Genomic DNA, 26,096 nt, shown 5'->3' with positions numbered 1-26,096 from the left:
AGGATCTGTGAACTTGGGTGTCTCTAGCACACCTTGTAGAAAAGGGAATGCTTTATTCTGAGCAGAAGCTCACCCCATGCCCGTGCATTGAGCGGTATTTCCTCCTATCTCCCAGTGGAGCTCAGCCTCTCATTCTATCTCCCCTTACTCAGACCCTACATCCTAACAATCATTAATTTGTTTTTCATCACTATGGAGTCTTTTCTCTTTGGAATGTCAATTAAATGGAAGGCACAATGATTTTTGACAGTCTTCTTTCAGTGTAAAGCCTTTCAGGTTTATTCAAGTCGTGTGGATCAATGGTTCATTCGTTCTTATGGATGACTAATACTACTTTGCAGATCACCATAGCTCATTCATTAACCACTTGGAGAGTCTGTGAGTTATTTCTTTTGAGAGTAAGTAATCATAAATAGAGTTGCTACAAAAATTAAAAAAAAATATTTTTGTGTGAATAAGAATTTGATTTCTCCAGGATTTCTTTAGGGTAAGTGTGCAGAAAAGTGAACTTGCTGTATCATATGTAAGTGCGTGTTGAATTTTATAAAAACTGCCAAAATTCTTCCTAGAATACCTCTATCTTTTTTTTTCATTCACACCAGTAAGGTCTAAAGCTTACTTCTATTCTGGATTCTTTCCAGTACTGAATACTACTAGCAATTTTCATTTTACAATTTCTAAAATGCAATTCACATCACAGTTTTAAATATGCATTCATTAATGACTATTAAGTTTGAAATGTTTTCATTTACTTATTTGCCATCTAGGCATCTCTTTAATGCGTTTCAAGTCTTTATCCCAATGTGAAATTGGTTTATCTGCCAGCTGATGAATTCTGAGAGTTCTTTATATAGCCTGATGACTAGTTCATTGTGAGCTGTGTGGCTCAAATTTACTTCCTCCCACTCTGTAGCTAGTATTTCCATCTTCCTAGCAGGGTCTTGCTCATAACAAAAAAAACTTCAATGTCAAATCTGTCTATTTTTAATATGTATTTTTAAATCGTGTGTATGTCTGTGCAGGAGTATTGGTGTGGGGGTGCAGGTTTCCTCAAAATTCAGAGGCAACAGATTTCCCTCGAAGGTGGAATTACAGGTGGTTGTAAGTCACCCTGTATGAGAGTTAGCAACTGATCATCTCAGTTCCTCTGCGAAAAGAGTCAATACTCTCAACTGCTGAGCCTCTCTCCAGCTTCATCATTTTTATTATTATTTATCATATTATTATTATATTATTTAAGTTTTTAATCCCCCCATCTTTCTCTCTCTCTCTGTGTGTGGAGGGGTGCATACGTGTAGGTCAAAGGATAACTTGTGGGAGTCAGTTCTGTCCTTCCTCCATGTGGGTTCCAGGAATTGAACTAAGGTCAAAAAGCTTGGTAGCAGGTACCTGTACCCACTGAGACGTCTCACCAACTCCGTGCAGAGTTTTCTTTTATTGCATGTGAAGTTAGTATTATCTACCAATACTCTTTGCCTAAATGTACATACAATTTTTTCTGTTTTCTTCTAAAAGTTGAGAGATCATATATCTTTAGGTCTATGAGATTTATGAGTCAAATTTTATATAAAATGTGAAGTTTAGGTAAAAGTATGTGGTGTATAGGTATATTCTAACCCCAGCCTCTGGCAACCATAATTCTACTTTCTATTTCTATGAACTTGGCTATTTAGATTCCAGAAATGAGATCATGCAGCACACGTGCCCTGCCTGTTTGACTATATCATAATGTCCTACAGGCTCTATCATATTGCTACAAATAACCAGATTCCCTTCCTTTTTAATATTTATTTATTTATTATGTGTACAGTGTTCTGCCTGCATGTATACCTGCACACAAGAAGAGGGTACCAGATTTTATTACAGATGGTTGTAAAACACCATGTGGTTGCTGGGAATTGAACTCAGGACCTCTGGAAGAGCAGCCAGTGCTCTTAACCACTGAGCCATCTTTCCAGCCCCGTATCTCCTTCTATATGAAAGATAAACAGTGTTACATTGTGTAAATACAGCACTATTTCTTTATATGCTCACTTATTTGTAGACACGGATTGATTCTATATCTTAGATGTAGAGTTTAGCCCCACGATGATTATAACAATGCTGATACCTCTTCAATATACTAATTTCAGTTGTTCAGTTGTATTCTCAGAAGTGACATTGATAGGTCATAGGAAAGTTCTTGTTTAAATGCTTAGAGGAAACCATATGCCCTCGTGGCTGGACAATCTATCTGTAATGTTTGAGGGTTTCCTTTTCTCCACATCCTCTTGACACTGATAAAAGCAATCCTAGGCAGATGTGGAGTGACGCATCATTTCAATTTGCTCTTCCATAATGATTACAGATGCTGAGACTGTTTTCATCTTCCTGCTGCTTGTCTGTCTGTCTCCTTTAGGGAAATAGCTGCTCAGGTTCTTGGCTTGATTTTTAGGGGATTGTTTTCTTGCCTTCAAGTTGTTCAAGTTTCTTATTTATTTGGGATGCTAACTCCTCCTATTGTCCTGAATGTGTCCCCAAACTTCCTTTGTTAGAAACTTAATTCCATTGCAACAGTGTTGAGAGGCGGGACTTTTAGGAACTGATTATGTCATAACAAATCTACCATGAGGAATGCATGAACGCTGTTATCTCAGGAGTGGATTACATCCAGTGAGCCCTCTCTCTCCCTCTCATCCCTCACCATGGAATAACACAGTATGTAGAGTGTTGTTGGAGACAGGGCATGGGGAAGAGAGGAGGGAGGTGGGAGCCATTGCAGTGCTGTCCTAGATTTGTGGGATCTGTTTCTGTGTCCTGGTACCCTCTGTGGGTTGACTAGATGTTAATACAACCTGAAGGGAGATGTACATAGAGGAACAACTTCCTGATGTACTGGGAGTTCTAATCCTCTTGCTGCCTTGTTTTTATTTACTTTCCATAGTCCTTGATTAGACTGTTTTGTGCCTTGTCCCCCAAGTCTTACAGTTCTATTCAGTGTGAACAAGGTACAGTGGTTGAAATGAGTTCTCCTCAGACCCGGAACCTGCCATGCCCTTTTAAGTTCTACAAGATTATTTGAGGTTTGATCTTTCCTATGATCCAGCTATCAAATACTTGGAGATATGCCCAGGAGTCAGGATACAGTAGTGATAACCTGTATACCCATGATAAACACAACCGAGGTGTGGAATCTAGCTTTATATCCATTGATAGATGAGTGAGTAAAGGAAATGGGGCACACATACACAATAGAGTTTTACCCGGCCACAAAAAAATAAATGAGCAAAATCATGTTGTTTGTTCGCAGCACTCCTGTTGTTTGCAGGAGTTCCGATAGCAATAGGTGTCATCATGCTAAACGAAATGAGCCAAGTTCACTCGTGGCTCTAATCTAACCACACTGAAGGCCAGGCCCCATGACCAGCAGTAGTGGCCAACACAAAATCAACTCAAAAACTCAAAGATACTTTCAGAGGGTTTTTTTTTGTATGTGTATCTCATAATACTTTATGCTTTTTTTTTTATCTTAGAGGTCTTTACTTATATGTTATGTTTTCCAGTTTTGTGGTTTTTTTTTTTTTTTTTTTTTTTTTGGTTTTTCGACACAGGGTTTCTCTGTGTAGCTTTGCACCTTCCCTGGAACTCACTTTGGGGACCAGGCTGGCCTCGAACTCACAGAGATCCACCTGCCTCTGCTTCCTGAGTGCTGGGATTAAAGGCATGCGCCACCACCACCCAGCTCAGTTTTGTGTTTTATAGTAGGTTTGTGTGTGTGTTTACACCTATTTGTGTTTCTTCTTTGGTTCTTTTTTTTCTGTTTGGTTGTTTTGTCCTATTCTGTTTTTTTTTTCCTTATTATTTTTTCTAGATGCCTGTTTGCTTTCTAATGAGAGAGAACAAAACAGGATGTGTCTGGTCATGGTGTTTCTAACAGCAACAGAAAGCAAACCAAGACACTAGGCAGTGCTCTCACTTTGTAAGTTATTGTTTTGTTTTGCTCGCCTTTTGAGACAAGGTTTCACTATGTAGCTCAGACTGACCTGATGCTTGCTGATCCTTACAAGTTCTGGCCCTGGTCATCATTAATTTTTTTTTCCAAAGCAAGTGTATGGTGTGTGTGTATTAACCAGATGATACTTTTTAAATTAGATATGGTATGTTACCTATATATTCCTGTCGTCATTGGCTAACAAGATCAACGGTTACTACATTCAAAGAACGTTGTCTGACAGAAGAAATAATGAATGTGCTTGTTAGCATTTAGGCTCAATTGCTATAACTAAAACATTTAAAGTAACAACAGCTATAATAAGATAGAAAATTGTTTCTCTCCTGCATGAAGCCTGAGTAGAAATTAAGAGGTAGCCCTTGCTTTCTCCCTTTACCAGAGAACAGAATTCCTTCATGCCATTGTCTTTAACACATGGTTTCTGTGTCAAGCTCCAACCTCACCAACCATATATCTAAATCATTACCAAGGCTGAAAGCAAAGTTATATACATTTCTCTTCACATTAATATCTAATCAATGGAAATTTTTACCAATGGAAATATATTTTCGAATAGTTAAGAGAAAGGCTGAGAAATGTACATAATTTTACAGTATGGTGAATAGTGGTGCTTTTAGATAATTAAAAATTGCTGCCATGAGCATACTCATATTTCTGCCTTTGCTTGCCTAAAGCTAATCTGCTAAAAACTATAAACATTGGATAAAAAATTTATATTAATAATTTATGTAAGAACTATGTATAATAATTATATAAGAGACAGCTTAAAAACAATATAAATGTTTAGCATTTGAGAAGCAGACAGGACATTCAGGTATACAAATCTACACAGTGTTGTAGGATTCTTCTGAAGGAAGGTACACTGTGGAGATGCCTTGGTTGGTAAAATACTTGCTGCTCAAGAGTGAGGAGTTGAATGTAGATTCCCCAACATGCTTCGAAAGAGTCAGGAGTGGAAAGCAGGCCTATAATTGCAGCTCTAGAGAGACAGAGGCAGAAAGACCCCTGCTGTTTGCTGGTCTACCAGTCCCACTGAATGGGTGAGTTTAGATCCAATGAGAGGTCCTCCCTCAAAAGATGAAGTGGTTGAGCTATTGAAGAAGATACCCAGTGTTAACCTCTGGCATCCACAGGTATATTCACATATATGCATGCATACACATGAAAAGATATATATGTGTATAACCACAAAAATATAGATAGATATTCTACATGTTTTTCTGGATAGCATTTTTTATTTTCTTTATGACCCTTCTGTCTTATAGGATGTTCTTTGGGAAATAATGATCACTTTTTGGCTATTCATCAAAAGAAGAATTGGAAGCCAGCGTTCATTTATCGCCACTCACAAGATATTGAGAAGAGCCTGGATATAGCTCAAGAGGCATATAAACAGAACTACCATTCACGTGCTGAAGTTCAAATAAGCAAACGTCACCAAATTGTCAACTCAGCATTTCCTAGACCTGCATATGACCCATCTCTTAATCTGTTGGCTGTGTCCGGTCAAGAGCTTCAAATAGAAAATCTCCCAATTCCGGCAGCAAATGTAATTGTGGTGGTAAGTACCAAGCAAGCCAGCCTCATGTTGATGCTGATCTTGAAGCTGATAGTGATGCTGAGGTTGATGTTAACACTAGAGCTGCTGTTCCTTTCTGTGGCTGACATTATTGGGGAAGAAGACTAATTGTGAGTACTTAGCATGGGTTTCGATGATTATTTACCACAGCATTTCTCTTTTTCTGATATTTCTTCTTTGCTGCTTATTATTTCCCTCCCCCATGAAATCAGAAAATTTCTCTCTGTCCTATGCTCATAGCCCAATGCATAGTGCATAACAAATACTTACTGAGAGCTAAGGGTCGCCTTAGGAAGGCTACAGTTACAGCAGATCGTATCCTATATAGAGCGCCCTGCTCTCTGTGGAATGCAGTCTTAAAAGATAGGCCTATTATCACCACATGTAAATAAATAGCACTTATCAAATTTTCCCTTGACTCAAGTTGTAACGAAATAACAAACAAGTGAAAGAGAGAGTAGTTGTAGGGGAGATTAATGAGTAGTGGTCCGTCATCCCTAGAGTACATAAGGATGGTGGAAGGCAGTGATCTATGATAACATTCCTAAATCACTGAGCAAGCATCAACATTTACATGCTACCATGATGCTAGTAGAAGAGATAACCCAGCCCGAGTTTTTCAATTTGTGGAAGTATTATAGGAAAATTCCTTCTGTGGTTAAGTTTCTTTTTGTACTATGTATTCCCTCATATTGTTATTATCTATATTAAAACTATAACACTTAGAGGAAGTGGAAGCAGGAGGATTGCCAATGATTTCAAAGCCAACCTGGGCGACACAGCCAAAAGAAATCCTCCAAAATAGTTGATGGTTACCCATTCCAGACGTGAACAAAAACACTACATTGTATTTGGAACTAATTTAAATCCTAATTTTAAGACCATAACAAACGCAAAACTCCTTCAAACCTTCTAAATGTTATTAGACTTCTGTTAAATTTCAAGTAATTTGACTTTGGGAGCCAACAAAAGTCAGTGAAACTGTCTACATTGTGACAGATCTTATTCATAACATGATTAAATTTAACATGCTCATTTCTTTCCTTTACTTTTATGTAATATATAGTATATTTTTCTCAGTGTTAATAAGCAAAGATTCACTCATTGATGTTTTCAACATGTATTGAGTATTTATTTAACCCAATTGTCATTTGGAATATCTAGAAAAAGAGACAAATGAGACAGTCTTTGGTCTTACTTGAGAAATGTCTGGGGGGAAAAGATGCCAGTCAGTAATTAAAATGACAGGTAACAGAAATCACAAAATGAGAACATAAGAAGAAGTCTTCATGGAGGTTGTTTGGTCTCCTATAAAACTTGAACTTTTCATTTTATGACTAACAAATGTTTTGAGGGTGAGAGTCATGTATCCTGTCTGATGAGGATGAGTGATGTTAATGATGCCCCTGTCTCTGGAAATGCCTATCTAGTGCTTCTGATTATCATATTTTCCTATTCATCAATGCTTAAGTTACTATGAGGTACAGCTCCAGAGGTTTGGTCTATTTTTTAATGTCATGTGCTATCTAGTTACTTTGATATTACAGACAACAAAAGGCTCAAATTAAGAATTCTGGCAGGTCAGTTCACTTTTAGGGATTTAAGAAGAATCTGGGCTTTGTCTTTTGAACAATGATAACATAGATCGAGCCCTAGCAACAGTGACAGCCAGAATCACTTGTATAAAACTATTTACACTACTTATGCGCATAGTAATTTCCTAGGAAAACTGGGGAGATGGGGCTATTTTTTCATATAAATCAATAATGTTCAGCTTCTTCAAAAACAGAGCATGACATGCACATAAAGATCAGTAAGTATGAGGGACATTAAAAAACAATTAAATAGAGCATGAACAATGCAAAAGAAAAGAAAAGAAAAATCTTCAACAGTTTAATGATCTTGATAGGTAAGTAGTGTGTTGTGCATATTAGATTTACATATATGTGTGTGTGTGTATCTTTAAAACATACCTAAGCTGACATATACATGATATGCATACACTTATCTGAACTTTGCTTAGGGAGTATTTCAGTGATAGAGATGAGTTATTGTGTGGTTTGAGAAGTATAAATTGAGCAGTATTAATAAGTAGCAGTCCCTTTAACTGAGTGAATAATTGAAATGTTTTTTATTAAAATGTTAAAAGCTATACTAAACCTCTACAATTTATATGTAATTTCTAAGAGTTCCCAATCAGATGGCAAAAATTCTTCTTCTATTCTCCAGTATTTATCGAGTGCCCTTATTTCTGATGTTATTGACAATGAGGTTTAGACTGAGAAATGTAAGCATGCGCATCCTGCTTCCTGAGTTCTAATTAGTACCACAAAGAATTTCTTAAGATATTTGTCCACAGATGAATTTATTTCCTATATCCTCTTTCTTCTGCAAATGAGGAAATCTATAGTTTGTTCTGTGGAAAGGACAACACAATGAGTGTGTTTATCCCCAAGATGCTAATTATGTTCCAGAAACTCAGCAACGAGGCCGTTTTCTGTGCAAATCCAATATAGACAGAAAATGAAGGGCCTCAAGTCACCGCTGATGTAAGATGTAGGCTGTCGCCAAATGTGCACTAGAAAATCCATGGCTCTTATCACTTGGTCCCCAAGATGCTTGTCAGGAAGAAGGGACACCAGAAGCATGAGTGCAGGTGGTGGGATGGAGTTGGGTCCGGGCTTTTCCAGGTAGGCATATGTTATTGAATGAAAAATAGGTTAACTTAGCCAAAAGCCTGAGAAAATTGGGAGCAAGTAACTCTTTGGAATATGTGGAGGATGGGCTATGACAGCATCGGTGTAGAGTTATGGGTGGGGAGATTACAGCCCATTTCACAGGGTAGACATGATGTAAGGAAAGAAAAAGAAGTTGGAGAAGCAGGGGAAGCGAAAGGAGGAAGGAAGGTATGTTGGGAGATTTTCTATAAACACCCAAGACAGTGATAAAAACACTGGATGCCAAAATGGTCTCTATGGGATTCCTAGAACGCTGTGGTTTCTTTTACAGTCATCACTTACCCAGACCAGTGCTCAGGTGGACTCTCTGCTGTTTTTTTTTTTTAATTGTATTGTAATTGTGTTTTAGAAATTTCACATATATATGTACAGTGTGTCTTTACTTTGTCTACTCCATGCTTTCTCTCCAAGTCCCCTCTGAATACTTACCCCCACACATCAACCTGATAATTCTTGTCTTTTTTTTTTTAATCTTCATTTTCAATTTTTAGCCCACTGGGTCTAATTAGTGATATTCATGTGCGTGTGGCTTAGTGGCTATGAGGGCTTCCATTAGGCCATGGACAACCTGCCAGTGGTCATTCCCCAAAGAAAAGTGACTCTCCCTTGCCCAGAAGCCATCAACTACCCTTAGCTCTAGAAGTAAGGCCCACCCACCGTCACTGTTTGGACTTTTAACTAGCCTGATGTAGGGCAGGTCTTGTGCAAGTAACTCCTGCTGCTATAGGTTCCTGTGTGTGGCCATCATGTCAAAGCCAGAAGACAGAGTTTCTCAATATTTCTCTTCATGTTCCCTGAGGCTTGGTGGAGGGTAGCAGGTTGATATCTGTAGCTGAACACTATATCAGTCCCTTATTCTCAGCACTTTAAAAGGTTTCTGGTGACTCGTAATGAGAGTTGCCCTCCATTTAATATAATCTTGGCTATAGGCATGTCATTGGAAAGCCTTTGTTACGTTGGAATAGGTTCCTTCTATTCCAAGTTTCTTTAGGTCTCTCAACATGAAAGGATGTTGCATTTTGTCAAAAGCCTTTTGTCTCTATTGAGATAACTAAGTGATTTCTGTCCTTGAGACCATTTACGTAATTTATAACAATTACTGATTAACATATATTGAACCATCCCACATCTCTGGAATACACTAGCTTGAGCATGGTGAATGGCCTTTTTGATGTGTTCCCGAATCTGATTTGCAAATATTTTTGTTGAAACAATTTGCTTTTAAAGTCATCAAGGAAATTGTAGCTTTCTTTTGTGTGTGTGTGTGTGTGTGTGTGTGTGTGTGTGTGTGTCTTTAAGTGCTGTGTCACCGTTCTTACAAATGCCCTTTTAAGAAATTTAAGGTACACAACTACTGAGAACTTTAGATGACTGACTTCCAATGACCTCTGAACCCTGTGATTGGAGCCTTAGCTCAGTTCATTCTCCTTCAGACCACCTTGCAAGCCTCATCTTGTAAATAAATAACTTACCTTTAAATATGATTTATAGGCTTTGAAAACTATCATTATGGATTTACTACAGGAAAGAGATTTTATGGCATTTACCATGTTGTGTGATATGGAAAATAATTACACTTTTTAAATAGACAAATTGACCTAATCACAATTTTACACATGGGCAGAGAACATTCCAGAAGATAGGCTTGATCTATGTACCAACTGAAATTCCTCCATGTCAAGGAAGATGTATTCATTATGAATATTTTGTCTCAACAGACCAAAAATTTGACACAAACTAATAAAAGTATAAATACTCAAGTATAAATACTTTTGTAAGTCATTACACTTTAGGTATGGTTGAATCCAGGGCTGAAGGGATGTGAATAATCTTCCAGCTTAATTTTCCCTGGAGTGGCTCATTCCCAGAATGATTATCTCCTTTCTCTTAAATAGTATAAGCTGTATCCTTGCAGACTCATACTTAGGCAGGTGTAATGTCTCACAGCTTTCAATAATGCCCTGGGCTTCTGTCCTTGAAGAATTTGACACCAGATGATGATACTGGAGTCATCAATTCAACCCACAGATAGGTTCTACTCCCAGGGCTTATCCTAAAAGCCTATAAGCCATATATGTATGGGAAGGGATGGTACTTGTAATAAAATTTGGACCTATTATACCAGCAAAGGTAGAACATATACCACAAATAGTTTAATGTGTGATAAGACTGATAATATGAATTTCTATTTTTTTATTATTTCTTTTATTTTTTGATATTATAATGTAGTTACATCACCCCCCCCTTTTTTTTTTGCTTCCTTAAATCAATTCTTCCATATACCCCTCTTTGCTCTCTTTCAAATTCATGGTCACATTTTCAATGATAAAATTGGTGTGTGTGTGTGTGTGTGTGTGTGTCTTCCTAAATACATAAATGCTACCTGCTCAGTCTACATAATGTCCCTTGTGTAGATGTGAACATTTTTAGGGCTGACCATTTGGTGTTAGATAACCAATGACTGTGTTCTTCCCCAGGGAAGACTATTTCTCCCCCTCTCATCTTTCCTGTTTCCCATAGTTCCTGCTGGAGGGTTGATGCCTCATGGGCTTTCCTCCATCCACATTAGCGTGTTAGTGTGTCAACTCTTGTTGCCCTTGTTCAGCTCATGTTTAGGTAGTCATGTTGGTGAGACTTTACGGGTGTAGCCTCTGACATTCCTAGAAGACACAACCTCCCAGCAAACTCCCTGGTCCTCTGGCTCTTACAGTCTTTCCGCCCCCTCTTCCTCAATGCTCCCGGAGCCTTAAGTGCAGGATTTTTGTGAAAATACAGAGTACCTTTCAAGGAACTTTGAAACAGAGAGACTTAGAACTTTAACACCAGGAAAGATTTTTACACAAAGTAGATTGACAAAGGCCACCCTGAAAGCTCCCCAACAATCCTCCAGAAAGATGATGAAGTCACTGTGACATAGAAATAAGGTTAAGTGGCTGAGAGTGTGTCCTAAAGTCGGGTCTATGGGCTAATGAAAAGAACTACGCTTTAGTTTAATCGATTAACTACTAATTAATCTATTACATCCTATCCCGCTGAAGTTTCAAATTTGTGAAACTTCCTGTAGCCTATATGTTTCGTTTCTTTTCTTTCTTTCTTTCTTTTGTTTTGTTTTTGTTTTTTTGAGACAGAGTTTCTCTGTGTAGCTTTGACGCCTTTCCTGGAACTCACTCTGTAGACCAGGCTGGCCTCAAACTCAGAACTCACAGAGATCCCAGCACCTATATATTTCTTGATGCCAAGTAAATTTAGGGGTGGAAGCAAGAGGGCTCGGAGAGGGGTATAGGGGGAAGCAAAGTTTAGGGCTTGTCTCTGAGCTAATGACAGGCAAATTTGCAGACATTTTGATTCAAATGCAGGCCTTTGGAAGCTTTTTAATTACGATGACTACAAGGAAACAGTGTATTCTGAAAACAACAGAGAGGTTGTACATATGAACTCACAGAAGTGGTGACACTATACACAATACTTGCGCAAATTCAAACCAAACCAAAATCCCAGAATGGAAGGCCAAGGTTGGCACGAAGTCTTAACCCTAGCTGAGAAGCTATTGGCATTTGATAGCTGCTGAGGAGGGAAGAGTCAGTAGTCCTTCTCCTTTAAGGGTGTGGCCTTGTAGGGAAGGCCCCATACCTAAGAACATTTGAGCAACAAAAATTGTGTGTGTGTGTGTGTGTGTGTATGTGAAAGAGAGAGAGAGAGAGAGAGAGAGAGAGAGAGAGAAAGAGAAAACGTGAAGTTGGATGGGTAAGGAGGTGAGGGTAGATCTGAGAAGAGTTGGGAAGAAGGTAAATTTGATCACAATAAGTTAGTTTTTGAAAGGAGTCAGAAGTTAAGAATGAATACAAAGTTGACAATGCTAAGATGATGTAAAGACAAGACAAGTCTCCTACCATGTGAGAGAAAAAGAAATCGTATTAAAAGACACAATGCAAAGAAGTTGGCTAAATGACAATTTAAAATATATACACGCCAATGCATGACTGGAAAAGGAGAAATCGTCAAGATAGCTGAGTTCACATAAGAAATGAAATCTTGACAAGGAATGCCTCACAGGTAGGTGCGGAAGGACTGCTGACCACATGGTGTTGGCACAATTGAATAGTTGCTTGACAAAAAAGAATAACAACGACACTAACAGGAAACAGCGATTTTATGATAAAGGCAAAACATTTATATTTTTCTTAGCACTGTGTTAAGCCAGAGGGGAAGGAGGACACCAAGAAAACAAGGCCCTCTAAATCAATAGGATCAATGCAGATATGAACCCACAGAGACTGAGGCGGCATGCACAGGACCTACATGGATCTGCACTAGATGGGGTCCTCGTGCTGAAAGAAGTGAGCATGTGCCTCCATTCCTCAACCAGGAGCTATCTCCAATTGATAACCACTTGCAAATAAAAATTTAGTTCCCTCTAAGGGTGTCTCACTGGGGAAAAAAGCGACACTTAAGGATAAGTGGATGGCCAACAGAAGACAAACTCAAGGGCATCCTTGGAGGTTCTTTGTCTCATACTTTTCTTTTTCTAAAAAAAAAATATCTTATTTTTAATTAGTATTTTTATTTAATTTTATTTATATATTGTTTCTTTTCTCTTTTTGTCCTACAGGTCCTTTGCATATATCTTATGGCTTCAAGTTTAGTGTTTTTATGGGATTCCTGAGTGTACAAATGAGTACGTTTCTGTTCCTTGTGCCTTCTCTTGGGCTCTTTTCCTTGTTGGTTTTGTTTTATTCCAATGTGTTTGTTAGTTTTTGTTTTATCTTATTACTTTTTGTTTTATCTTATTACTTTTTGTTATCCCCTAAAAGACTGTCTGTTTTCTACTGAAACCGAAAGGGGGTGGATCAAGATTGAAGGGGGTATGGACAAGAACTGGGAGGAATAGAGGGAGGGGGAAACAATCAGGATAAAAAAATCTCTTTTCAATAGTAAGAAAGAATGGTGTAAATATTACCTAATTGTTCCAGCGTCACCCTAACAATAATAGAACAATTGTTGTTCTCCACGTCAGCCTTTTCCTCTTCCCCCTCATGCTGCCATGACATCCTGCTAAGAGTCACTGAACAGTAGCTCTCTAGTCATTAGATCATGCCACCTTCATACACACATGTACCACCCTCATACACAGACACAAGCATACACACATACACCCGCCAATGACTTCCATTGCCAGTGAAATGAAGGTCAAACTTATTGCTATGCTCAACCTTATATGGCTTGGGATCCTTGATGCCCTGAGCTTGGACCCATCAGGTCTGTGGTTTGAGTCCCAGGAATCCATGAATTTAACAAATATTCTGAAGATTGTGGAGATTTGGGGTAGCTGGGAAGTATCGCAGGCTGTGATACTCAGCTGTGACTCTGTATTCCTCTCTCTCTCTGGACAAACTGCTCTGGGCTTCTCTGCCCTTTTGCAAACCTGCTCCGAGAGGTTAAGAGCTCTGTCTTTGATAGTCTCCTTCCGAGAAGGCATTTCCTGAACATATTGGTCTAGTGTCTAGTGAAGAATCAATAAAAGTGTTCAGTTTAGTACATGGCAAGCTTTAATATGCAGTTCTTGTGGATAGTGAGGTTATGAGTGAGTTTTAGAGTCACATCATGTTGTCTTTCTCATAAATTTTCTGCTTCTTCATTTTATTATTTAAGTTGTTAACATATATCTTGAATCATTTTCAGATACAGAAAGATATGAAAAAAGAATTATAAAAACTTGGAGCATATCTCCTTATTAAGAAGAGGAAATTATCTTAAACCTTTGTGAGAATGTCACTCTATTTGAAACAAAAGCTTCAAAAGATATTCTTGTCCATTTTGTGCATATCTTTTTCTTCATAGTGTCTCTGGCCATCTAGTTAATAATTTTTATATCACTTAATTCTGTGACCAAAATATGAATTCCAAAAGGTTGGATTTTTCTAACTCGTTCCTTCTGTATCTCCAGTGTCTATTAAAGTAACTGGATCTTTGTAGGGGCTTAAACATTGACTACTGGATGAAAAATTGAACTGATGATAAAAAGTGAACAGTTCAAAAGGTTATAAGTAAATACATTGTTTATTTTGTCAAGAAAATAAGATCATGTTAGTACTCTATCACAGACCATTATCACAGGCCTTTCTAACTTCTTTTACTGCATGTATCTGCATGTGTCAGGGACAAGCTTGCCACAGCAGGATTCTGGAAGTCAGAGGATAACTTTATGGATATGGTTCTCTCCTTCCACCTCTATATGGGTTCCAGGGATAAAGAACAGGTGACCAGACACTCACAGCAAGACCTTTCTCCACTGAGACACCTCACTGGTTCCTTCAAAGTGTGATGTCTTTTATATTTTTTCTCCCCACTTTGAGTAGAAGCTAAGTTCATCAAAAACCTTTTTTTTAAATGTCTGTAACATCTGAAAGAATGAATGCAAAATAAGTGTTTGATGGGTTGCTTAGAATTCACAGCTACTGGACTTGATCCACAGATAATGAAAAACAAAAAAGTGTCAGATTTTAGTTTTGAAAAGGTCCAGAGACAGAAATTCTGTAATCTGCTTCAGAAATGTGGTTAAACATTTGCTCTTAGTCTAATGTAAATGCTTTCTATTAAATTTGAAGCTCTTACATAACCATCTCCATTTTGACCCCAAATCTTTGCATTTTGTGAAGCTGTGTGCTCATATCTCCACAGATACTACTGTATCCTTACAGAATAATCTCAAAGTAGAAAGTTCCATTCTTGAGCTTGGCACCCTGACTGTCACACTGTCACCATCTGTTGCTTTTTTCCATTTCTGAATATTAAAACAGCAAGGAGGACGGGGAACAAATTTTGAAAATGTTCGATGCTAACATCGATGTCAGTGTGATGTTAACACACTGGACCCCTCACTGCGTCTGCTTGTCTTGGATCATACAAACTCAATATTAGGATGACTGAAGTCTTGGGAGAGTTTATCATACTAAAGAGCAACCTTGCTCTCTAAGTATACTAAATTCCCTCGTGGACAGAGAATAAATAGCAATATGTTGCCCCAACTACAGAAGGTGAATGTGTGTGTGAGTGAAGTGTGTGTGTGTGTGTGTGTGTGTGTGTGTGTGTGTGTGTGTTCATGAAGCTGTAGAATATTTGGAAAACAAAGAAAAAGAAATAAAAATAATTTCTAATGATTTAAAAATTAATGTCACACAAATAGAGATAGAGATAGATATATATGTAGTCTCATATATGTATAAATGTATAAAGTATTCTAATACATATATGGCATCTGATATACAAAACTTGGGGGTTTTACTGAATGTCATAGGTGCCTTTCTAAGTCATCATTTCTAACAGCCGAGAAGGGAAAAATCCATTATTGCGTTACTCTTTCATTTTTGTGATAAAACACATGAGAAATGTGAGGAAAATTCGCTTTGCCTCACAGTTAAACTGAATAGTGCATTGTGGGGGAGTCATGGGGACAAGACTGTGCAAGAACTGGTCACATGACACCCACAGGCAGGAAGCAGAGAGTGACAAATGCCGGGCTCAGCATCCTTGGTCCTTTTGATTCAGTCCAGAACCCCAGCCCATGGAATGATGCTATTCACATTCACGGAAAGTCTTCCGTTTTCAGTTACACCTTAATGAAAACACCAAGGTAGCCCACAAGTGTGTTTCCATGGTGGTTTGAAATCCAGCCAAATTGGCAGTGAAAATTAATCATCAGAGTTGTAGAGTTTAACGTACTGACATATTCATAACACATTCTTTGACTTAAGTCAGAGAACCCTGAGAAGAAAAAACAGAAACAAAATATATGATTAATATAGTGTTCTCTACATAGAAACTGCTCAGTTCTTATTGTGGATAGTTGATGAGCTCATGCCAGGGAAGGGTATTTTCTTTATGAAGTTTTGGCCCTCTCTATATTGCACTATGGTACCTACCTCTTTCTTTTGATGAAACCACATAATTTATAGGTGTTTTTAATTTTATTTGCTATACAAAATAATGGTTTTAACTGTGACATTTTCATGCATGCATGCTGTTATATTTTGCCTGTCTTTGTACCTTCCACTGTCTTCCCCAGGCCATAGATCTCAAATCTTTAGCAAGGGAAGTACTTAAGGCTACCAACGTAGTAAGCAGGGCAAAAAATATTAACGTTCGGTTTTGGAAAGTATGAAATATTAATGTGGTGATACGTGGGTCCAGCCCTTAACTTTGTGTCCTGTACTTTTCTCGGTGATTTAATTCTCTGTGCTTGGATTGTTTTAAAATGGGAGGGAAAAATACCCACCTCACACAGGTGCAGAGCTCCTATGAGGAAGAGACCATCCAAACACTTAAGCAGTAGACAGTGTAGAAGGTGAAGCCTCAGTAAGTAATAACAGCATAGCAACATAACTTCACTTTCACATGCAGAACAGGTCGAAATACTGGATACTACAATTGAGATTCAAACTAGCAGCCAATTAATCTAGGACCTGGAGCTCTTAGACACAGAGGGATATAAAGCCTTCTTGAACCAGGGACTCTTTGGGCCAGGGATTCAGAGTTTAGAAAATTATGAGGGGTGTTTTTCAACCATCTTCCTAGTCACTATGGAAGAGTGGGAGTGTTATAAAGAGGCAAGCTCTCTTAAGTAGGCAAGATTGGATTTTTTTCCATGCCAATTTATCTTTATTTTATAATTAACTTAATTTCACATATTAGCCACGGATTCCCCTGTCCTTCTCCTCTCTCCGCCAGTCCTCCCCCCATCCACCCCCCATTCCCACCTCCTCCAAGGCAAGGTCTCCCCTGGGGAGTCAGTGCAGCCTGGAATGGCTGAGGAGCCCCCGTGGAACTGAATCAGGCCCTCTGGATAAGTGAGACAGTTGATTAGCTTGAACTGTTTGGGAAGCTCCCAAACAGTGGAGCTGGGACCTGTCCTTGGTGCATGGGCTGGCTTTTTGGAGCCTGGGGCCTATGCAAGATTGGCTTCTTGACCTTCTTATGCATCTCTTCCCTCTAAAGTGCTTACTATAATCAGGGCAGCTCTTCTGGTGGTGGTTTACCTTTGAGTATTCTTGATGCTCTAGGGACTATTAAAACCTAGATGTTGGAAGATCAGCAGGAATGGCCAGAATTTAAGGCATGGGTTCTAGTCATTACCTCATATATTTACATTATTTGTTATAACAACTGATACCGTTCAGGCAGTCTGGAGCCCAGCAATAACAGATGGAGGCACTGGTCCTGAAGGAAACCCTTGCCTGGAGGACCAGACCAACGTACAAATTGAATGAGAAAGCTTTTAGATGGTATCTTTTCACTTCCTCCTAGGGGAAAAAAAAAAAATCAGATTTCAATTTAGCTCTTAGAGTTTGTAAAGAAAGATGTTGATGTCAGTGAGCAAGTGACAAAACAAAGCCAAAGAGCCAAGTTAAGGGTGATTGGTGACAGAATTATCTATGTAAACCGAACACCAAACCCAACCCCCACACAAAGCCTGTCACAACGATGCCAGGACAATTCTCCAGTGCTTTAGAAGAGAGGACAGGCATGGGAACATACTTTCCAATCCCAACTCGAGGAAGACAGAGGCAAAGAAAGAAAAGGAAAGAATAGAAGGGAGAAAGGAACAAGAAGAGAATAAAGATAAAATAACAGAAAAAGAAAATAAATTTGGAAAATGGTTACTTACCCGTTTTCTATGGACTAAGAAGAAAAATTATTTTCTTGAATTCTTTATATAAATTACTTTCAAATAAGCTTGGTTCTTTTCACTGCTGAGTCTACCCATTGGGTCAGAATGACTTCAGAAATACAAAATTTTGTCTTTTGTCATTTAGATTTTTAGATTTTTTATTTTAGATATTAGAATTTTCCAAATTTTTGGGTTTTTTTTGAAAGATGATAGTCTAATTGGATCCGTGTTTCAATCCCACATTGTTTCTGTCCTTATACAGCTGCCATAATTGGACCTTTTAAAGTCAGAAAAGGAGGAGGACAGGCCAACTCCACATCTCTCAATGTAGCCTACGGTTCACAAGTCAGTCTTTGAACTGGTACAGTGAAACACTAAAGAATGACTTCAAATACAGGCAGATGGAAGGAACAAAGAGTTCCCCTTTGAGGGATAGGTCAAATGTTCGTGGACAGATTCCATGATTACAAAAATCCACTCTGGAGAAAGAATTCCAGAGCCAACTAATGAGAATTCCAGATCAGATCTCTGCGTTTATGTATCAGCATAGTATGGGTAGGGGTTCCTGGACTGTGTGTATTAGAGATAACCAAGTAATTATCCAGAATAGATTTAGGGCTCTGAGTATATTTGGGTACCTCTAGTTCAAGAAATCCTCTGTTTAGTGCCCAATTTCCAACCTAGAGAAGACGCACTATTAAGTTTTTTTTTTTTTTTTTTTTTTTCTCTTCTACATGAAAACATGACGACAGGTATCGGTGTGTTCACTCAGAAGTTCAGGCTGTTTCTTTGTGTTTTAAAGCATTCACTCGATCTCTTCCTCTTTTTAAAGATGCTCTGTGTTTGAAAAACTGATTCCTAGGCAGCGAATAGCACAACCTAAACTGAATAAACTGTCAGGCAAAGCGATGGATTTAAGTTTTCAAAAAGCAGCCGTCATTAGTTACAAGCAAATGAACAAAAAAAATTCTTCATGTATGACAAGGAATGTTACCATCTATATCTTAAGTATAATTTTATAAAATAAATTCTGTAGCTATCTAACGAAAACAGGGAAGTCAAAGATGACAGATTTCTGGTGAGAAGTATAAAATAAGTCATGAGGACTGGAGAATAATTTGTTGTATCTTCAACAGGATTGCAAAGGTTTGAGTCAGGCAGGTTTGAGATCAGCCTCTGAGTTTGAGGCCTGGTATACAAATTGAGTTCCAGGACAACCAGGGCTACACAGAGAAACCCTGTCTTTTTTTTTTTTTTAAAAAAAAAAAAAAGAATGAAAGAAAGAAAAGGAAAAAAAAATTGCAAAGGTTTGAATGGAGACCTAAATCATGTTCCTTGAAAGACTCATTCATTAAAAATAATGCTGAACGCCTCGCACATCATATTTTGTAAAATACACTTCAGAGATGCAATATCAAACCATGTAAACAAGAGCGTTAGAGCTATGTTCCCTGAGGGCGATGAGGAAACAGACAATCAAAAGTAGCAAATGAGCATAAAAAAAAACCTCTGCTAGTGCTATGAAGAAAACAAGACACCGTGACAAGAAGGGAGAAAGTGGTGGGGGTTGGATTATGTTGGGTAATGAGAGTTTCTGTTGAATATTCAAGGATGTTTAGGGATTGAATCCAGGTGCAACTACTCAACAGAAGCCATGCGGTAGGCTAGCTTTGGAGTCAGCAGACCTGTTAGAATCCCAAAACCCCAAACTAGGCCTCACTAATTATTTCTTTCAGTGACTTACTTAACACTTCTTATTTTAGTTTCTCCCTTTGTGAAAAGGGGGAAAAAAATAAAGGACTAACAAAAGTCATCCTGTCGAATTGTTCAGCACGGTACCTATCATTTAGTAAGATCTTTATGAAAATTAACTGCTCTTGTCAACATTATATGCCACAATGGAAAATAGATCTTCCCCATCTCAATTCAAAGAATACTCATATTTCTCCTGAGCCACTGGTTACCTTATAATTATGTCTTTAAACTGCTTCACATCATGCTTTGCTCTTTCTCTTGACTGCTGAGAAGCTGAGAGCCAAATCTGTGGTCAACCACTAACAAATGTAGAAAACTTTACAGGGTGCCTGATTTATTCTTTGAACCAACCTCATCCTTGACTGGATGTTTTCTTTTCAATCATTTTACTTCTAATTCAATTTCCTCGTTTCCTGGCTTTTTATTCAATTTCGTTTTGTATTACATATGCCTATGAATCATTTGTAACATGTTCTGTCTAAACAAAAGGTCACCTCAACAAAATAGCAATCAGGATGAACAAGTTGAGTGTGAATGTCACCTGGCAGAAAAACTTTCACAAGGAGAATTTGTTTACTCACTGGAGACAAAAAATAAGAAATTATCAGAGATAACTCACATGGATAATAATATGTTCAGCTTATGGCCCAGCAGGCTCCAGCTTCAACCTAATTCCAAAGCCGGGATGGATCTGCATTGCCAGTGTAAGCAACTTGAAATAGTGGAGACAGACTAAGTTTAAAACAGATTCTGAGTATACATGCATATTCTGCCATGGTTTACCTTTGGAAGGGAGAGCAATCAATGAGTGATTCTGAATCTCTATTCCTTCCTTTTTACTGGGAATTTTAGTGTCTACCCTGGGTGCCTAATTTGAGTCTTTCTGGGATCAGTGTGTTCTGCAATGCGTAGCACACTGTGATAACGTCGACTATTACAGTTGCGGTGGTAAAGTCAGAGATGGTGGTGATGGTATTAACCCAGCGGTCCTCAACCTTCCTAATGCTGCAGCCACAAAGAGGTCGCAAGCCACAGGCTGACAGTGGCCTGACAGCTAATCAGTGGAACTCTTGAATGGCATGTAGGTTAAAATTCAGTTCTGCAATAGGAACAAAATGGTTGAGAACGCCTTGTTCATATCAATGAGATGTGCTTTGCACTATAGTTTTAAGTAATTCATATCCCCATACATGTGGTGGCCTGACCAAAAACCAGCTCATATTCATTTCTGATTACTTCATCTGCCCTGCTTACGTGCCCCTGGTTTGCTGAGCCAATTGTCACCACCGTGTCTCTGAGCCTGGACACCTCTCTATATAGTAGTTTTGTCTTTGATATCAGATCTCACAACTACTCCACATATCTGTCTGCTAGCAATCCACGTTTCCCTGGGCCACATGAAAATCTCATAAAGTATCTGCATGCTCCTCTTAGCTGCTGAACACATAAACATCTTTTTCATCATCCAGGATGTGCTCATATTTGCGATATGTTTGCCTCCTGCTCTGGTCTCTCACTGAAAATTTTATGAAGTAAATCAACACAGTGACTATATTGATTGTCATAACAATAGCTAACACAGCAGCTTTGCTTACAAGGGAGAATTGGAAAGAAAGGTGTTATTAATTTAAATGCAGAGTAGCTTCCAACTTCTTAGGGGAGAACAGATCTGACATAGAACCTAAGTAAATCAGGCTTAACTTTGTAATTGTGTAGGGATAAGAAACTTCCACGTTGGTGTCAAATGTCTCCACATGAATACAGAGTTTTTTGTTTTTTTTTTTTTTTTTTTTTTTTTTATGGTTTTTCGAGACAGGGTTTCTCTGTGTAGCTTTGCGCCTTTCCTGGAGCTCACTTGGTAGCCCAGGCTGGCCTCGAACTCAGAGAGATCCGCCTGGCTCTGCCTCCCGAGTGCTGGGATTAAAGGCGTGCGCCACCAACGCCCGGCAAATACAGAGTTTTTGTGTTGTTGTTTTGAAAATTGGGCTATACTTGGTAACTTCCTTTCCTTAATAATAGTTCACAGATATACGTTGATATAAATATAATATACTTACTTCTAAATGGCTTTATCATTTCCAGTCTATAGATACTGTGTTTCCTATGGCTGTGCATCTTCAAAGTTGATGGGATTCCACATTATTTGAAGTAATCCTTCCATATGCATTTCATGTTTGAGTCAAAAAACTGCTGCAATAATCGAGTTTAAATATATTGCTGGAGAAAAAGAAAAATACATGTCTACACATATGCATATTAGTATATATAAAGCTTAGACATAAATATATATTTTTACATTTATGTACATGATATGTATGATATAGTTCCAGCAGACAGATTACTTAGCCCGAGAATATTTCCCTAATACGTTACCAAGTTCATATTTCTGAAAAGTTGAAAGAATTTTCTCTTCTACCAAAAGTATACAAGGGTGCTAGAATTATTGTTTCTTTTTTTAAAAAAATTCACCAATCATGGAAAAGAAAAATCTGCCTGTTGCTTACATTTGCTTTCCTCTGATTATGGGGGAAAAACAAGCTCCATTCAAGTGCATCCATTATTCAGCTATCCATCTCTTCTTCAGGCAAATGCTTATTTTCATCTTGTCTACTGGGCCTATTATCTTTTTCTTGATGCTTTGCAATGGCTGTTTGCTTATTAAATCATAATTCCTTTCATCTGCCCTGTGGGTTGCAGGTACTTCTTCCTAGACTATTATTTCTATGGTCACATTTCCCTTTGCCATGCAGAATTTTAATTGTTTTATGCTTAGATTTTTTTTATTTGTCTTCTTTTGGAAATTGCTCGTTCTGTCTCCTTTTGCCATAGCCATTTTATAAGGTGAACTTAGCTTCTCCACTTATTTATTGTTAGCTTCTTTACATGTGTGTAAATTTATGCACATGCGTTTTTACCCAAATGAGAAATTATTTCACTTTACTGCAGTCTTGTTTTGTTTTTTCTTTGTTTCTTTTGTTTTGTTTGAAACAAGATCTCAGTATGTTATCTTGGCTGGCCTGGGACTCTCTAGGTAGATCAGGTTAGCCTGGAATGCATAGATACGCACCTATGTGCTGGAACTAAAGGCTGTGCTATTGGTCATTTTTGTTTAACTGTTTCCTCACATTCCTTCTCCCTTGTGTCTTTACATACCACCCTCTTCCACTGAGCATCATTCCTCCTGGACACTAAGAAATTAATGTGTATTCTTTGCTTTGTCATTTTCCAGTTGAACTAACCACAGAAATACACGCATACATTAGTAATAAAATATGGCGCATGTATAAATGCATAGCCTTATGAAGAGATTTTTGTCAGTTTGTATACCACAAAAATGACAAAATATAGGAAGTACTATTTTCTGCAACTTTTTCCTTTCTGTCTCAGTGATTTCTTCATTAAAACTTTTCCTAACTAATTATTATTATTCTATGTGGTGTGTGTGTGTGTGTGTGTGTGTGTATGTGTGTGTATGTGTGTGTGTGTGTGTGTGTGTGTGTAAGGTGCTAGCAATTGGGTTTTGTAGGTGCTGGGCAAGCATTCTCCCTCCAGCAAACTCCTCAGCCATATAATTGATATTTTCAATGGTGCATGCCTTTTACAGTATGGTTATAACATTATTTATTCAAACATTCATCTATAATTCAAATCATTTCTACCTTTGTTTTGATCTCTATGAAGAATGCTGTAAATATCTTTGAGCCTATGTTGCTATACCAAAGTGTTTTCATTTCTATGTAAAAGATTCTCAGAAATAAGGTTGATAAGTTGAAGTAGCATGTAGCTGAGTTTTTTTTCACAAAAGTTAACAGTAATTTCCATTTCTACCAATAAGCTCTAGCCAGAGTACCCACTATTTACTTCTAGCAGCAGTAGCATTTTTATGTTAGTGTGTGTGTGTGTGTGTGTGTGTGTGTGTGTGTGTGTGTGTGTGTACACAGATAGGTCTACATTTAGATTAGATTATATTTCCCAGTTTCTTGAAGAAGCATTTAAGAATAACTTACCCCTTTTAGAGGATTCTAGATCATTGTGATATGGTCTGCTAGCTTTGTAAATTTCCCGACCCCTTTCTAAATATCTCAGTGTCATTACTTATGTGCCTGACTCCAAGTATCTGTTCCTTTACACCTCTACTAATCACCTAATTAGTTACTTATGTGTATGAAGTTGGGACTTAAAATCTGAAGAATGATATTTGTACAGAATATTTAAACATTAGTCAATATGACTTTTAATGAAAAGCCTAAAGGGTGTAATTTATTATGGCAGCTTGATATTTTGGAGGTCATTTGCTTCTTAAGGGAAATTTACTTTCCAAGTGTATCATTAACTAATAAGGGTCAGTTAAAAGATCTGGCTTCTAAACACTTTTGCCAAACCACCTAGAGCATTAATAGTCTTAGAACCCATTTATCACATAAAGGGGAAACCTTTTAACCTAATTAGGAAAGGGTGGCAATCTCCATTATAACATACTGATGAACTCTCAGTGTTCCATGCTGACATTCTCCCTCCCAACATCCTGCCAGCAGATCTTGAGAATTTATGAACACTAGTCTTTGGAGTGCCCTAAACCATGGTGTCTTGGAACTTGACTTTCTGCCTTACTTCCTTTTACCCATATCCCTGGGATGTTCACATGGTAAAATCTGTAGGTAGACAGATGGCCCCAGAAGATGACAGTGGAAATGGTCTATGGAATGATAGGTAATGTGATGCCTGTGGTCCTACACCCAGCTCTCCTGGATCTACGAAGCTAATTCCCATCTAAGAATGCATAGAAAAACCATATTGAGTCTTGTTGCCAGCTCCAGTAGAGATGAGAATATGCCAATTAAAGTGGCTTTAAGAATCCTGATCCCCGCCGGGCGGTGGTGGTGCACGCCTTTAATCCCAGCACTCGGGAGGCAGAGCCAGGCGGATCTCTGTGAGTTCAAGGCCAGCCTGGGCTACCAAGTGAGCTCCAGGAAAGGCGCAAAGCTACACAGAGAAACCCTGTCTCGAAAAACCAAAAAAAAAAAAAAAAAAGAATCCTGATCCCCATTCAGCTATTTCTCATTCCAAGTAGCACCACGGATCCCTCAATTTTCTAGGCATTTTGATTGGCATAAATTAGTTTCTCGAGGATTTAATTGCACTACCGATATGGGTTCAGTGTGAAAGCTTGCCCACGGTTGCATGCATTTGAACAGTTGGTCCCTAGCTGGTGACTGTTCTTGAAAGACTATGGAGCCTTTGGGATATGGGCCCTCATTGACAGAAGTGGGTCACTTAGCAGCAGATTTTGAGCATTGTGGTTCTGGCCTGACCTCTGCTTTCTGTCTACCGCTGAGAGGTGAGGAGCCCCGGCAGCATTCTCCTCTCCACTGTGGACTCCGCCATGCTTTCTTTGCTATGAGGGACTAAAACTTAGGTAAGGTAAACCTTACCATTAAGGTTTTTCCTCAAGTATTTTGTGACAGAGACAATAAAAGTCACCCAGACAGTGAGGAAGGGTAAGAAGAAATGAGTCACCAAGTTCTATTTTAAATCATTGAAAATGAGCAACTCAGTTAGTTATTTTGTTGTGGTGAAATCTTCACAATTACTAGATACCCAGACTTGTAACAAGGATACATCACCTAGCGATCTCACTCATTTGTAGACAGATCAGGAAACAGGAGACAGCTTCTTTCAATGTAAACACATGAAGCACACCAAAAAAGTCTGGCTCAGATATTCTGGATCTATTTTCTCATGAAAACTAGAATATTAAATCATTCTAGTTTCTCTCACAATGATTTTAGTAAGGATCAAAGGAATGATTGTATGTGAAAGTGGTTTTCTTCTCTTTATTCTCTCATCTTCATACAATACAACCCAACAACAGCCTCCCTTCCCTCCATTCCTCTCAGTCCCCCACCCCACACCTCTCCTAGATCCACTGCTCCTGTTTCCCTTCAGAAATGTTTTTAATGCATAAATATCAAATACCATTAAATTGTTTTAAATTTCTTTAAAATAGTATTTTTATTCTTTGAAAATTTTGTATATTTATGCAATGTATTTTGATTATACTCATCCACCATTACCTCCTTCCAACTGCCCCCATCTCCCTACCTCTTTTCACTCCCAACATCCCAAGTCTCCCTCCTTTATTGTTATGAATAACCCCCGAATACAATTAGTGCTATCCATATAAGCATGGGTGTGTGGCATCCACTGAGGCATAAGCAACCTACCAATAGCCATAAATCCAAAGGAGAATAATGTTCCCTCCCTCAGTACTCAGAAGATGCCAATTCTCTTCTGCTAAGGGGAAAGTCCTCATGACCTCGCCATCCATGTATAAATGTATAAATTATTCTAATACAGTAGAGCATGAGA

At 38.3% G+C, this 26,096-nt stretch overlaps 1 protein-coding gene across 1 annotated transcript in view; it reads left to right on the top strand.

Moving 5' to 3' along the window:
• The window catches only part of Ptprr (protein tyrosine phosphatase receptor type R), a 246,902-nt gene that overhangs the window by 17,023 nt on the left and 203,783 nt on the right, over positions 1-26,096 (top strand). The window contains exon 2 of the mRNA XM_028877961.2: positions 5,257-5,552. Coding sequence (XP_028733794.1) covers positions 5,257-5,552 — 296 coding nt within the window. The remainder of the gene's footprint in view (positions 1-5,256; positions 5,553-26,096) is intronic.

This window comes from Peromyscus leucopus, chromosome 18 (genome assembly GCF_004664715.2).
Source record: "Peromyscus leucopus breed LL Stock chromosome 18, UCI_PerLeu_2.1, whole genome shotgun sequence".
Lineage (NCBI taxonomy): Eukaryota > Metazoa > Chordata > Mammalia > Rodentia > Cricetidae > Peromyscus > Peromyscus leucopus.
This window is presented reverse-complemented; position numbering and strand designations above follow the sequence as displayed.